The sequence below is a fragment of the Toxorhynchites rutilus genome, chromosome 3, assembly GCF_029784135.1.
Source record: "Toxorhynchites rutilus septentrionalis strain SRP chromosome 3, ASM2978413v1, whole genome shotgun sequence".
Lineage (NCBI taxonomy): Eukaryota > Metazoa > Arthropoda > Insecta > Diptera > Culicidae > Toxorhynchites > Toxorhynchites rutilus.
In genome coordinates this window covers 134,490,936-134,508,148 of record NC_073746.1, presented here as the reverse complement: position 1 = coordinate 134,508,148, position 17,213 = coordinate 134,490,936, and the positions used below count along the sequence as shown (strand labels likewise).

Below are 17,213 nucleotides of genomic sequence, written 5' to 3'. Positions count from 1 at the left end.
CTGTATTGATAAAACATAGTTTTATGCTGAAATATCTCTATTTCGTGTTTGAACCTCATTTTTAGCCCATTATCGCGATATTCGTTATTCGCGAAGACCTTGCCAGACTATTTCGCGGGTAATCGGGGTTCAACTGTACCTTGATTTATAAAAATGTTGACCGCAACGCAACGAGATAGTTTTCGTTGGAGGCAGTTGTTAAGCAAAATCTTGAGCGATTTGAAGAGCTTAAACTATTCTTTTCGTTCAAAACTAAGTATGACCATAAGCAATCCACCAATCGTAAATTGACTCATTGAAACGTTCCTATGACTAAACCGATTATGCAATTCCTAAATATTGTTCTACCGCTCATCAATAACGTCAATTGCACTTTTTAATCAGAAAGTTCTGAGTTTTATAATGAGACAAGAATGTTATTGTTGATCATGTTGGGTAACTTATGTTTGGAGAGCTACGTGCATCGATTCGATGATGCTGACCTTGATGTGAAAGATTTCGGAGACTTTCTGAAGAAGCCTGAGGATTTTCAGGTTGGTCTCGATGCAGAAGAAGCTGAAAAAGGATTGGATGCAGCTAGGACGCTGTCCTTAAAATCGATTTGTCGTGACTTCTATATTGAACTCGTGAAACAGATTGAGAATTTTTTGATTTCAGCGATCCGGTTATAAAAACTGCGACATTGATAAACCTTCAAAATTTCGTGAATCTATCAAACCTTAATGATTTGATGCGCTTGGATAATGAAAGCAGGCTACTCAAGACGAAAATTATGGAGCAGAAATTGAGTGACTCAGACATAATTTAGTCCCAGCTGTTGAATGTCAAAAGGCGATGAGAATTTTTTGTATCTATTGCTAAGGCCGTTTGAAGGACACTCTATGATAACATTCATCAGCGTGTGTCGAGCGAATATTTTCGTTTTACAATGCCAACGAAACAAAGTCCGGGAATCGGTTGACCCCCATAATTATAGACTCTATTTTGAAAGCGAAGAATTGTGTATCGGCTCGAGGAGGAGCGTCATGGATGAAATTGACGGATAATCTGAAGGCAAAGTTCCACAAAACCATGTATAAACATCATGGCGCAATTCAGAAGATTATGAGAAACCCGTTTAATGATTTAATTTGTTGTATTGATACGACTTTCACAAACCATAAATAAGAAAAATAAAATAAAAAAGTAAATAAACCTTTATTTTGCCTTTTTCGACAAGGTATCCTGACGGAAAAACGAGAAGATATTTTTCAGCAATGTCCCACAACGCAGGATACTGTGTTTCAATATTGCATTGTAACCAGAACTTATGACAACCTTGGTTGTACTCCTGTTTGAGCTCCTCATCTGTGCTGATGATAATCAACTTTTCTTGCATTATCACCTTGGCTTATTCCATGGTTGTGGTATAGTACGGGTGGTTAATATCCATTGAGGAGTTTGGAAGATTCTAAAACATCTTAGTAAAATTCGTGTGTAATGCGTCCAAGTGAATAACATATGATAATATAATATGATATTGACACTTTTGTAATAATTTTGACAAATGCAGAAACTGTGAATATTCTTTTTTGCGAAAATTTTGTTTTCAAAGTTTCGTCAGAAAGGCTTTTCTTGATATTGTTTCAATCAAGTCGAGTCGTGACCAGGCAGCTGAAACACAAATTCAAAAAAACTGAAAATGTTGGTAAGCATGAACCTCTTGGTAGTCAGCGAACTTCAGCGTTAGAAGTAACTCAGTAAAGATTTCGTCATTTTACCCATGCAGCTGAGCAAATAATCAAGTGTTCAAAGAATTGCTTCGAAGGATATTGATAGCATTTATAAAATATAGTAAAGGCTGATGCGATCTAGGACTCAGATTTTTTGCTACTAAATGCTGTCTGTCAATCACGCCGTGAATGACGCAGTTGTAACTTTGCGTGAGCTGTAAAACCACGATGACGACCAACCATAGATGGTGTACCATCAGTCACCATGGAATAACGCTCATCGTCTTGTTGAGTTTTTAAAATGTACAGCAATAATACTTTCTACTAAAATATTAGTCATTCACGTGGTTCACGTAACACATTTTATGCAGCATCTTAAATATTTCAAATAAGAACTTTTATTATTTCAAAGAGGTCGATTTTAAGACCTCGTCGACCCGTCAATTTTCGTTTCTGTCGACCCCTGGGAAACCAAAATCGATCCCAGGTGGTCGATATCGACCACTTTGAGAAACCCTGGTTTAAAGTGTTATGTTTTTGAAGAAATCTCATGGACAACAATATACAACATTGTTTGTGTACAAATTCTATGTGGTACTATCATCACATACCCAATTAATTCAACATCACAAGTGCTTCCGCTCAATCGTGTTGTTGAATACCAAAGCTTTTGGCGCGGTTATCTTATCAATTTTGGGACAATAATACCAATATCATGTATTCAGAAGAAGTAATTGTGTTTATTCCTCACGTGTTGCCTGAGGTGTCCATTCATAATGAAGAACAAATTGATTGCTTTTGGAATGTTTGTATGATATATGGTATCAATCAAAAAGTGATGTGCTGATAAGTTATCTGTGAGAAACTGGTAATTTTGGGTATTACCAACTTGTTGGTGCTATGACCTTGTTTTGATGGCCTCACAGAATACCTTCGATGATAGCGCTTTTCATGATTTTTTGTAATATTGTAATAATACTCAATTGAAAATCCATACTATAAACAAAAAAAACCCTTGTTTACAAAATTCCCACTGACAAAAATAACTGGAATTGTTCCGATTTTTTCTTCATTGTTATTAATAACAGCGTCAATTGAATCACCGCCATTCATAAAACCAAAATCGAAACCCCAATTGACTTGTTTATGTGCCTAGTCAATCGGTCACATTTGTTTTGATTGAAATGACCGTCGCGATACGCGATCGCGGCCCGGTGGAACGCTAGTGATCGATACCGCCAGACAAATGACAATAACCGTTTCGCTGTCACGTGCTGTTGTCGGCCGTAATCAATTCAAACGATTTTTCCCATAAATTCGCGTCCAGCACGCTCTCTCGCTGCTTTGTTGTCGTTTCAACAAGTCGCTTTCGTTGGGGCGGACTGATAATTTAACAGCCTTAAACAGTCAATATTAATCGACATACTTAGGCTCGTTAGTATGCAACGGTTCTTATCTGTTTACACACGTAAATCATGCATCCTCGAAAGCGAGCGCGATTCGGTGTGCGCGAGATGTTTTACGATGTCAGATGCACGGGTCCGGTAAGATTATGACGAGCGGTAGTGCTGATAATTTTCTCGGTTAATTTGATGAGGGCATTCCGAGGGGATTGCTAACGCTTGATAGGTCATGTACAGAGAACTGTTTACACTAATTGGAATTGACAGCCATATAACTAATTTCACTAATCAAACTTCATTTGATGTAACGCATTCAATCACATCTCATCACATCATAGTCTGTCTTTTGCTCCTAAAGAATTACCCGTAAATTTCAAATGAGACATCGTGAAAGTTAATCATTGCATAGAGAGGTTTTGTATCGATTGCTGTAAAAATTGGCTTACTATTCGAAGCATTGCGGCGACAACGCACAATGGTTCAGGAGATGTTTTTAAGTGGAATATAGCATTTAGAGCTCGACAGTTATTCTGTAGACAAAAACTGTCTTCGACAAATTTGTTACATACGATAGAAGGCTCATTTTTATGTTATCAAAAATAGGATGACCAAAATTGCCGACGAAATAAAAAATCTAACTTTCTTATCTTTACAGATAGAGGTAAACATAGCGTGGAGGCGATCTGGCGTAGTGGTAACATCCATACCTCTCACGCAGAGATCACGAATTCAATTCTCACTCCCGATATTCTTCCAAAAATGGAAGTGAAAGTGACGAACCAGCCGAAATGTGTTGAAGGTCACTATAATACAGAAAAAAGGTAAACATAGTTCAACAATCTTGTAGTTCTAGTTGTTTGAGACATCTTTGTAGAACAAAGTTTTTTTTTTCTATCACTTGAAATAACCGATATAGCGCCTTTTTCTAAGTTACGTTAGGGTCACCATGAAAAAAAAACTGTTTTTTTGCTCTAACTTTTATATGTAAAATTCTACATACAAACTGTCTTCGGAAGACTTTTAGAGCTTACTAATACAAATATTTTTCGATGCAGAACTTGTGTGTATCTCAACTTTACTCAAAGTTATTAATATTTCTTCCCAAAAAATACGCACTCTTCAATTGTTTTTTCATTCTTTCTGGGGCAAACATAAACAAAGTTTATTAACGGAATTTGAAAGAGCATATTTCAATCTACATGATGTGTGTTTTTCAACACTATGTTATTTTTTGTGTTTGAGTAAATTAAAATTGAAATCATGAGTTTCGGGTAAAAGACCATCAATAACTTTAAGTAGGATTAAGAAATTGACAAATTCTGCATCGCAAAATGTTGGTATTGATAAGCTCTAAAAGTCGTACGAATATGTAGATGATGTTGATGTAGAATTTGAAAAATAAAAGTTAAAGCAAAAAAACCCGTTTTTTAATGATCACCCTAATGCAACTTAGAAAAATAGCGCTAAATCGATTATATTAAAAGATAGAAAATAGAAATTATTGTGTTGATAGTTTTGTTCTACAAAGTTGTTTAAAATGATTGGGGCTACAACATTGTTGCACTATGTTTATCTCTATATATGAAGATAAGAAAGTTAGATTTTTTATTTCATCGACAATTTCGGTCACCCTATTCTTCATGACATAAAAATGAGCGCTCTATCATATGTAACAACTTTGTTGAAGACAGTTTCTGTCTAAAGAACAAATATCTCGCACAAAATTGGTTTTGGCGCTTTCTATCTAAGTTGCATTAGGGTAACCATGAAAAAACGGGTTTTTTTTGCTTTAACTTTTACATTTAAAATTCTACATCAAAACTGTCTTCGTACGACTTTTAGAGCTTATCAACATAGTTCGACATTTTGCGATGCAGAACTTGTTAATATCTTAATCCTACTTAGAGTTATTGATGTTGTTTTACCCAAAAACTCATGATTTCAATTTATTTTACTCAAACACAAAAAAAAAACATAGTTATGAAAATCACGTATTATAAAGAGTGAAATTTGTTCTTTCAAATTCCGTCAACAAACATGTTCTATGTATGCCCCATGACAAACAAATGAAAAGAGCGTGTTTTTTGTGAAAAAAATATCAATAACTTTGAGTGAAGTTGAGGTATTGACAAGTTCTGCATCTCAAAATGTTTTTATTAGTAAGTTCTAACAGCCTTTCGAAGACAGTTTGTATGTAGAATTTGACATATAAAAATTAGAGCAAAAAACAGTTTTTTTCATGATGACCCAAACGTAACTTAGAAAAAGGCGCTATATCAGTCATTTCAAGAGATAGAAAAAAAAACTTTATTCTACAAAGATATCACAAATAACTAGGACTACAACATTGTGAACTATGTTTACCTCTATCTATAAAGATAAGAAATTTTTCATTTATGTTATCAATGAGTGCTCTATCATATGTAACAACTTTGTCGAAGACAGTTTTTGTCTAGAGAATAACTGTCGAGCTCTATATGCTAATGTCCATTTAAATACATCTCCTAGACCATTGTGCAATGGTTTTGATGGATGATTTTGATCGAACGATAAGATTCTATCCAAGATGTCAGACAACTTTGAAACAGGGGTTTCACCGGAAGGACTTTTTTTTTGAAACTCTGGGAGTGGTAACAAATTTACTCGGCCATTTCGTCAACTAACAGGTGATAAAGATATTGTTTGTGTTTACTAGTTGATGCTGTTGTTGTTTTCAGAATTTCCGCCAAAGTACATTTCTATCGTTCCTTCAAAGAGCGCTACCATTTATCACTGCGATTCTTGTGTGTACATAGAGCTCGTGTGGGGTTTTCCGTAATACGGACACTTAGGTTTCTTATCCATGCATTGTTCGCCCACATGTTCCTTCCCGCGAATAGAACGACATGCCTTGTCAGAGTAAAAAAAAATCTGCTGTATGGCCCACTGACTTGCATTTTATGCAAACTATGGGCTTGAGTACTAAAAGTCGCACATGTATCCTCAATTTGTCTATAATGGTGGAGTATAAGAGGTGGAACCGGAAAAAGTCACTCGATTCGACGTAAACTTAATTTTTTCTCTCTACAAAGAAAACTGTTCCGAGTTGACGGTAGTCCAGATTGTTGTCTTTAACGTTGTTGTTTTTAAACGTTTCAACTTCCAATGTTTCGTACGTCAGACAAGCCTTTCTTTTCTACGTCATTAGAGGGAAAGTAAACGCTGTACTCTGAAGAAAAATGTGTCTCAGCAACAATCGCATTTGCGTGCTTCCAATCAGTCATGTCTGCCGCAGTCATAGCTGGATCGGTCTCAGCTTACCATTTTTTTTTTCACGGAGATATATGCTTCCAAAACCCTTATGATCTGGATAACGATGAGATCATTTTCTTTTGGAGTGGGCCGGAAGAAACATTTCTACGAACCTTTTCCAGGTGCTTTGTATTTATAGACTTTGACATTGAGTGTGAAGAAAAAAGGAGAAGAGCCCATGGCAAAGGGCTGTGAGGTTGTAGGTTTAGCGGGTTGAAGGTCTGTTGCTTATTTAGAGGGGCTATTTTACCATTCCAATTAAAACATCAAATCTCGCTCGTGGTGCACTTACATATAACAGGGCGCTAAGAAGCTCAACAGAGTGATGAAATCACTCGATGCGTGACCGAATTAAATCATAGGCTAAGGAGTTAATATGAGTTGAAAAAGTTTCTTCCGGTGTGGAAAATCGCTTAAGGGGGTGTTCTAGTGTAGAGACACGAATTTCGGACGTTTTTTCGAGCTCCGTAAAAATAAAACAAACAATATTTTTACTATCCATTATATCCTTATTTGTTCATCTATCTTTTAACAATAAAACAAAAATTGAACGGAGAAAAAATATTCATAACTAGAATAGTTAAGAGCTGATGAAGGGTTCAAAAAAAAGTTGTGCCATGGCGTACACGATTCCAAACCTTCTGGTTATCTGAAACACAAAAATCGAACAGATTCCGAATCAGTAAAGATGCCGCTGTCGCATGAACCTCGGATGAGTCGAAAAGATCTCTTTTGACTACATGGCGACCGTTTGAAAAGCAAAATGCGACTCAAAACTTTTTTCTTTCGTTTCCCGATTTTTTAAAAACAGTGAAATATCATGTTTTAGAGGTTCATGCGATAGAGAGGTGCCTGCAGATTGTATCCATATAAATTCGACATGAATCGGTTCAGTAGAACTTGAGATATCGTGTACGCCAGTTTGAAAAAAAAAACTAGTTTCGAGAAAAACGCGTTTGAAGTTCATTGTTATGACCGTACCAGGTGAGATATCGCATCACTAAAATGGCTCTAACTAGGTAAATAATAGGATTTCCGATAAATCCTTTTTAGGGTATATTCTTGAATGCCTAAACTACAGAAATATGAAAGAAAAAAAAAATTTCTTCAAATTTCTAGACCAGAATACTCCCTTAAGCGAGGATGTATTAGGATGTATGAGAAATTCCAGAATTCACTCAATATACACACATACACTTTTTTGTCCGTATTTTTTTTTATTTTTCATTTGAGTGGCCATTTCCATTATAGGGTGGTTCGTGAAATATTTTTCCCCTTTTTCCAAAAAATTACATTTGAAAAAAAAAACATAACTTTTGAACTACTGGAATGATTCCGATGATCGACATATTAAATTAAAGCTAAGAATATGAGCTTTGCGCAGTGGCGATATCCAAACCAATACGGTTTTAGCGTGGTGCGATTCTTGCTAGTGGAAAAAAAATATTAAATTATTACAGTCGTTTAAAGTTTGGGTTTTGTATACATGGTTTAGAGATAGAGTGCGTTATATTTTGTGGAGCTTGAGCTTGCAAAGCAACTACGAAGTATATTTAGCAACTACGAAGTATATTTTTGCTGTGTTTTTGGATTTGAAACTCGCTTTTGAAATAATCAAAACGAGAAAATAAATTTATAATATAAATGTGAGGCATTCATACACATGATTTTTTTACCCGCGCCACAATATTTCTATCCTACTACACTATTTTTAAGCGGTTGTTTCAGTTATTTACTACGGCGATTTATTCCGGTCACGAACCGAAAAAACGCATCTAAAACCAATCGATTCTGCGATATATTCCGTTATTCATCGTTCGTTCTTTTTATCGAATTCCAATCGCATCAGCAGAGAGTTATCTTTGGGAAACCTGAGTAGGACCGAAAGAATTCCTGTAAAATCAATCGACCCGGCGGTTTATTATGTTAATAATCGAGCGTACTCTTAATCGAACTCCTATTGCGACGGCGTAGAATTATTTCTAGGAATCCTGAGAAGGTATCCGAGAGAATTCTTATAAAATCACTCGACCGTACTCTATATCAAACTCCTATTGCGATGGAGTTATGTTCGGGGAACCTGAGAAAGTAACTAAGGAAAGAACCAAAGTAACTTGTCAAACCGATCGAACTGACAATATATTCTGTTAATCATCGATCGTATACTCCATCGAACCCCTATTGTCACTGCGAAGATTTATATCTAGAAAACCTGAGAAGGTAACCAAGAGAACTCCTATAGAACCAATCGACCCGGCGATATATTCCATTGAACATCGAGCGTACTCTTTATCGAACTTCAATCCGCCGTCGTGAAGATACTAATAACGAAAGAACTAAAGAACTAAAGAATTGAAAAATCAAAAATTAAACAATTAAAATATTAGAGGATTGAACAATTAAAGCCTCAAAGAAATGAATAATTTTTTTAAAAGAATGTATATGAATATATGCTGAGAAGAAAACTTAGTTCATCATTTGGTTGTGCTAACGTAAGGACATTTATCACTATTCACTCGCGAGACGCGACACGGAACTAGGACACAACACTTATAATCCTTACAAACAATAAAAGGGTTAAATTACCTTTTTCGTCGACCATCTACTGGACGGTGTCCGACTGGTTACGATGGAGCACTAACACATATTCATACGGTTATCAGTACTTGTCGAAGATATATTTTGCTGAGTTATCAGCTTCGTCAGATGGAAGAGTTGAGATGATATTGGTGCATCTTCTTCATTCATAAGTGGGGAATCGCTGGTTGAGATGTACATTGACTCCCATGCATTCAACTGTGAGGCTTTTCGTACATTTCTAATAATTTTTGCCTTCTCCCAGTCTACGCAGTGGGCTTCAATTAAAGCATGTGCTGCCACACTTCATTCGTTGGCTCGTTCAATATCCACCGCATTCTTATGTTCACGTAGGCGGATTTTGAATTTCCGACGAGTTTGACCGATGTATACACTAGTACAGTCTTTGCAGGGAATCTGATAGATCCCTGATTTTTCATCCGGTGGAATTCTTTCAGGTTGCACAAAAGGTCTTTCAGGGTGCTCTCACTTTTGTACACCACATGAAATCCGTGTTTCCGGAGTGTAGACTGGACTGCGTTGGTTATTTTGGGATAGTACGGTAGGCTGATCCTTTTGTGTTGTTCCTTCTCACGCTTTAATGTGGTGTTGTTTTTTCTCCATTTCTTCTTCTCATGTTTCCGAAGGATTTTCTCCACAAAACATCTCTTGTACCCATTCAGCTCTGCAGCATGGTAGATTCTATTTTTCTCCGCTATGTAATCATCTCTCTCCATTGATATGTTGAGGAGACGATACACCATGGAGTGGAAAACTGTCCTACTAAAACAGAATGATTTTTTCGTGTTTATTGAAGAGAAACAGCGGACGTTTCTCGGACGTGTTTATTGAAGAAAGACGAGCGGAACGTTTTTTCAAAAGTTATAAATTTTTGAGAAAGGTCATTTTGGAAAAAAATGGATAAATATTTTTTTTGGACCATCGGTTCACTTTGAAAAATCATAATAAAAAATCATGAAAATCACATCTCTGATATTTTACAAAAAATCTCAGTTTTCAAGAAAACATAAAAAAATATAGCGCCCTCTAGTCCGAAGCTTTGTAAACCCAAAAAAAAAAAAAGAAATACCATCAACAATTACGAAAATGAAATTCAAATGTTCTGCAAGTGTAATATTTTTTCCAAAAAAAAATCAGTTAATTTTCTTTAATTTGGTATGTCGATCATCTGAATCGTTCTAGTGGTTTAAAAGTTATGAAGTTATTTTTGAAAAATTTCATTTTAGGAAAAAAGTAAACAAATGGAATGGGGGCCCAAATGGAAAAATAAAAAAAAATACTTTGCACATAAGAAACAAAATTAGTACTTTTTACGAAAATTCGTTTTGTATTTCAACTATATCGGTTTGGCATGGAATGGCTGCATACTTGTGATGACAATATCACCTTCCAGCCACAGGTGCGGATGATATGCAAAGCAGATATTTGGATAGTTTCGTGGTTTTGAAGATGTCTGCCACTTTTACCCTTACCATTGCCGGGTAAAGCATTTGTCCCGGAAACTGCTTAAAGTCCAATTTGCCAACAACTTGAGCGAGCAAAATTTCCGAGTGGTGATCCTCTTGTTTGGACTCCGTTTTGAGAACCGAAGGGTTAAAGTCAAAATCAAAATAGGAGAATTACTCTACACGCACACATCCGCTAAATGAGAGGTGTTTTGGTTTTTTTAAATGCACACTCAACAGAAATAAGTCAGATTAAGGTGAACAAATTTTGGTCGTTACACCCTTTAACAGAATTGAAATTTGGAGTCGAGGTCGTTTAACTTCAAAATGTAAACACAGCTATTAATTTGTTTGTATCTCTACTTTTACATTTAACATTGGAAGTAGCAAACTGCATTTTAAATAACACCATACAATCGGTGTACGAATGTTAACATTTGAAATTTTCATTGCATGCAAACAAATTCATCTGAATACAACGCCTGCCTCTCGGCACCCCGAAGATGTGAACGCTTCAATACAGGGCCGGAAAGATATTAAGTGATACACTTCTTACGATGCTGCCTCAATCCAGATCCCCCGTTTCCCGTTCGCATACAGTTCTACTTACATCCCAAGGAAACTCGGCCGCCGTTGGTGTATAATTTGCAAGCTAAGCGGCGAATAAATGCACACTTTTATTGCAGGCCGATGAGGCGAATAACAAAGGATAAGAAAAGCGTCCGATCCGTGTAATTAAGCACGAACGGGCAATTATAAGTGCATCTTCGACAACAATGACACAGCAGCCCAGTCGGATTGAGCGGGGAAAGTAGCCGAAGTTCAACGTGTTGATATACTTTGGGAGCAGTATATCCATTTAATAAACTCATTTTTCGTGAAGGTGCTAAAGTCCCTCGCAATGAAATCACTCAATTATTCATACTTTATTCGTAATTGTAGGTGACAGCAACCTTAAATAGAAAGTAGACACGCAAGTTTCAGTTTAACGTTGTAGAAGAACGGTGCTCATCTAATAAAGTACATCGTCACCAGGCAATTAACTTTTGACAGACAAATAGATTGTAAACGTGAAGGAAATCCGTTGATTTGAGCAATTAATGTATGTCAGTATTATACTGGTCGAGTGCTGCTTCTTCCAGTACTCCGCGTTGTATTTTCTCAAACACAAATTGTACAATATTTTACGAAATTAAAAGTGATCGATCTCTACCGCAGGGCCTCCAATAACAAATGCAACTGAAAATTAATTACTGTTTAATTCACAATGTAATCATAAAAACTTATAGACTATCATTTCTTTCTGTATCATCCGACAGGACCCCACGTTTGGTCCCAGATGTATCCACAGGCCGCCGGTCAGCGTCAATCGCCGGTAGATATTGTCACAAAACGAACCAAACAGTCCAGTGACCTCAAGGAAAACCCTCTGCGCTGGACGTACGTTCCGGAGAACACACGCAGCCTGGTGAATCCCGGCTACTGTTGGCGAGTGGACGTTAACGGCAAAGGATCGAACCTAACCGGCGGACCACTGCAGGATGAGGAATTCATTCTCGAACAGTTTCACTGCCACTGGGGATGCTCGGACTCGCGTGGTTCCGAGCACACCGTCGATGGGGAATCGTCGGCAGGCGAGCTGCATCTGGTGCACTGGAATAAGACAAAGTACGCGAGCTTTGGCGAGGCCGCTGGACAGCCCGATGGACTCGCCGTATTGGGAGTGTTTTTGAAGGTAAATATAAAAATGGAGAAATTTCACACGAAATATTAGATGTGGAAACCGTATTGCATAGCAAGTATATTATTCCAATCTGAAATGTTGATCGAGGGATTTTACTTTCTACACCCAAATTACATTTTAGCACATGTTTTGACATCTCGATTTATTACATTAAATGAGCCTAAAAATAACAGAAAAAGTTCTACTCTTAAATACTTGTATAGCATTATATATGGTATATGGTATGGCGATATAAGATAATATGAGCGAGCGAAACAAGATACACATTGCAAAAAAGCTCGCAATAAAACTTTTCGCGTGCTTCATCACATACACGGCCTAGACCGAGAAAGATATATATTCAGTTTATGTTCTCCTTTTTACTCCTAGAAACACTTTCCAAATTCATTTTATAATGAGGTGTACAGTGATGCTTTTTAATCCGGACACTTCATTACATTTAAAATCATGCCGAAACCATGACATTTTTGCATGTTGAATTAATATGAGTGATAGTTACTATTGTTTCAATTTAGTTTACTGTCAAACATAGTACCTAGCTGTCAACAAAAAAGTCAAAAATAAAAAATAACTGTGAATTTCACAAGCCCATGTCCGGAATAAAAAGCACAATCAACAAATGTTTTTTAATTCGGGCGGATCAAAAGTTGTAATGAAATAAAGACTACGTAATGAAACCATTAAAAAGTTATTGTTTATTCAGGAACTGAGATTCACTGTGTTCTACCAATTGAGCATTTTCATTTGATACCCATGTTGATGAGGCTTTGAAAAAAAAATATGACGCCATTTTGTGGTGGCGGCCTTTTTGGATTTGCATTTTTCATAAGTAACTGTGTTCTATTAGTCAATCCCTTTCATTTGATATCCACATTGATGGGGTTCAAAGAAAATATGTAATCCGCCATTTTGTAGTTGCCGCCATCTTGGATTTACGTTTTTCATAAATAACTATGTTCCACTTTATTATACAAATTATTATACAAATTATTCAAAAATTCCGATCTAACAATAAGAAAAGTCAAACATAAAATACTCCGGATAATCGAGTCTAAAATTCTGGCAAACCGTATTATTATGTAGAATCACAGTGAATCCATTGAACTTAAAAAGTGTTTTTACTCATTTTATTTTCTAGTTCTTAGTACATTATCTATATCATTAGTATATTTCTCTACAATAAAACCGTTCAACAATTTCTTCAAAATTTAGGATATACATTTTTCATAAATAATTGTGTTCTACTAGTCAATCCCTTTCATTTGATATCCACATTGAAGTGGTTTTGAAAAAATACATATGTGGTGCCATTTTGAATTTGTATTTTTCTTAAATAAAACATTTTTGAAAAAAAATTTCGCTGACAAAAAAGTTATTTCAAAAATTAAAATTCATTTTTCTCAAAAACGTTATGTTTTATTCCGAAAAAAAATAAATAATATATATATATATATATATATATAAATTATATATATATATATATATATATATATAAATTATATATATATATATATATATATATATATATATATATATATATATATATATAAATTATATATATATATATAACAAATCGCCCATACATCGGAAGATGGGCACTTTTACAGGGAAAAACTTTTCTAACAACTTTTTTATATTTTCTTTGAAAAAAATACAACTCATCATAATTTTTTTTAAAGCCAAGAGTGTATTCGTGTAGTGTATTCGACAAAGTTTTAGATCTTTCTAAAATATACACTTTTGTCGAAGACGTCAACTTTCTATCTGTTACATGGAAGAAGTTTTTCGAACAACAACTTTTTTATTTTTTTCTTTGAAAAAATACTATTAATGTTTAATTCGTAACATTTTTATGTATATATTATCGCTATTTACATGCTCTGCTATCTTTTCTCTATTTATAAACATGTCAAGAACATGTCAAACGTATGAATTTACACACACAAATGTTACAGTTTCAGGAGTCTTCATACAAAAATGACTTATATTACAAAAACTATGAAAGATAGAAAGTTGAAAAAATATACACATGGTGCCATCTTGCAGTGGTCATCTTGTGAAAATACAATAAATAATTGAATCAATAAAAAACTTTTGTACCAAACGTGTTTCCATTTGGTCTCGTTACTTATGACGCCCCCGTTAATGACTTCTACAATAATCAATAAATAATTTTCCTCAAAGAAATGCAAAGAAAACATGTGTCCGTAATTAAAAGCAGAAGTGTCCGGAATCGACAGTATCGAACGATACGATGAAAGAAATTTCAATTTTTGAACAAATATAACATGATTTTGTGGAATTCTGGGATTCATAATTAAGATAAATGCCTTCTAAATCTATAGGAACGCAAATTTTTATGCTACGATATATCAATAATTTTAGTAGTTGAAGTTATTATCGTTAGCGCTTAAGGATCCGGATTTCAATGCATTACTGTAATATTACCACGTACTCATACAATAGCACTAGTAGCTATATGTATAGCGTGGTCGAGTGAAACAGCTTTACATTCCAGCCGGCCTTGGTTCGATTCCCCTTATCATCACATGGACTTTTTTTTTGTTGCAATCCCAAAAGAAATGAAAACAGAAAAAAGAAAGAGATGTCTGCTCCTATACATACAAACATTTTAAAGCTTTTGAAACAACTCATTTTATGCGCATTTGACCCTTCAGTACACGAAAAAGCATTATTTCTGCCAAAGATGAAATGATTTCTGCCAACGCTAGTTCGGGTGTAGTTATCAAAAATAGCTTCTTCGAGCAATTCCAATCGAATGAATAAGAGACGGAGAAAATAATGTGTTGCAATGTAGTTTCAGGATATCGTGTCGACTGCTTCTGATACAGCTAGGAAATTTAAAAAAAAATTGGAAACCTTTTTTTAATATGCACACAGCTAAATTAATTTAGCTTATTATTTATTTATTTACTAGCTGACCCGGCAAACTTCGTCCCGCTCAATTTTTTTTTGTTATCAATACCTTCAAACATTCACGTTTTCTTACTATGAGCAAGTTCATGGGTCCAATCACAGAACTGTTCATTGATTGATCTTCTATTCGACCCCGTTCAATTTACCTTTTACTATAAAATTCCTAGTATTTCTAATAAAACTCATATCATATAATCAGATTATTTTCAGACATAATTCTCGTTCAAGATTTTTCAACCACTTGCAAATAACATGATTTTTCAACCATGTAACGAAGACGTTACATGGGACAATTTTTTTTTTTTGAAAAGATGATAGAATTAAGACAGCCCTTAATCGGACAATTCCTTGCTCGAGTTCTGCTCTTATCAACACATTCGGCGATACTCTCTTATTGGTATAGATAAAAGAAGATATAGGAGTGCGTTTCATCACATTAAAATCCATTTCCAGTTTCGATCGAAGATCAGTTTCGCTAGCGCAAACTTCAAATGGACTAACTGCAATTGTCACTATGTAACTGTAGAACAAATGGGAATTGCATTTTCCGAATTTTCCCTTTTTCCTTCAGAGTTTTCCGAAAATTTTCAATTGTCATGTTTGGTTGGAATATTTTTATGGGACCCCCTCTCCATTCCAGAGGAGGGAGGGGAACCATTATGGAAACATTTCTCATACCCAAAAACCCTCACATCTCAAACTGTGCTTGATTAGTTCTCGAGTTATGCAGAAGTTTGTGTTTCGTTTGTATGGCAGAACCCCCTTAGAGAGGGGGGTGGGGAGTCTAACCACCATAGAAACATTTATTACACCCTAAAACTTTCACATGCCAAATTTCATTTGCTAGATTAATTCCCGAGTTATACAGAAATTTGTGTTTCATTTTTGTATGACAGCATCCATATATATATATATTCATATATATATATACATATATATATATATATATATATATATTATTTATTTAGCTGTCACTTACTTTTTGACCAGTTTGATTTACCATTTCATCCTAAATTAGTTGAAACCAAACAACGCCTGTTCAGACAAGACATCTTGGTTCAGACAAGAAATGAGGAAACAGAAAAATCTTTTGGGTTTTTCTTTTGAATGCAGCCTACAGATGAGCCATTGAAAATTAAAGACAAAAGGCTGTTTTGTATAAAAAATGCAAGCACAATTTCTCTGGATCAATTTGAGATGCTTAAGAAAGGATTTTACTACTTCAAATGAAGCTAATACAATTCTAATTTATAATATTGTTTCATTTGCTCAATTAGTGCTGTACCTGACAAAAAGGTCACAAATAGACATTCCATGACACTCTTGTTTCATAACATTTCCATCATCGATTTGCTAAGATTGAACCGTGTAACAGCAAGGAAAGCGCGATATCTTCCAGAACGAGAAATACGATGACGCCTTTCACCGCATTCAAATCCAATCCAATTAGAATCAGGCAGTGTGCAACAGACAAGCAATTGTTGAATGGTACTTTCAATGTTAGTGCGCTACGCTTGTCACTTATAAGGCTTCCCCCTTCACCTTGTCGATTGTTCAATACCAAGGCATTATTCTATCGATGCAACTCGAAAACAAGCCAGCATTATATACAGTGTACACTTCCAGGTTAATCACCGCAGCGTCGGTATATCACCGAACTGACTTGATTGGTCTATTCCGGCCTTTCTAATAAAGTCGCAGGTGCATGTTGGCGGCTGCGCCACCAGGAACAATTTTTAAATCGCACCTTCATCTCGGCTGTGGTTTATGGCTGACAAATTCACAATCTTTCCGGCGAACAAAACCCCGCTTACGCGTTCGATCGATCGGAGCAGCCCCGGCTAGAGCAAGGTCCAACCCTTCGTTGAACGACTAGATGCAATTATAGCTCGTTGATCTCGTGTACACTTGTAGCTCTCGGGTAGGCGGAAAATGCAGCGCTCACAACTAACGATTGCTTCGACGAATAAACTTCCACGAGCAATTATTTCATCTGATAAAACGTTGTACATAAGCCGGTTGATTACCGTCAATTGATTATCGTGCGTTGGATTTCATCCAATTTAGTACTTAGCTGTCAATG

General features: G+C 35.6%; 1 protein-coding gene across 1 annotated transcript in view; it reads left to right on the top strand.

Annotated features, from left to right (window-relative positions):
- LOC129777566 (carbonic anhydrase 2) overlaps nucleotides 1–17,213 on the top strand; it is a 74,541-nt gene that overhangs the window by 39,354 nt on the left and 17,974 nt on the right. The window contains exon 2 of the mRNA XM_055783915.1: nucleotides 11,769–12,184. Coding sequence (XP_055639890.1) covers nucleotides 11,769–12,184 — 416 coding nt within the window. The remainder of the gene's footprint in view (nucleotides 1–11,768; nucleotides 12,185–17,213) is intronic.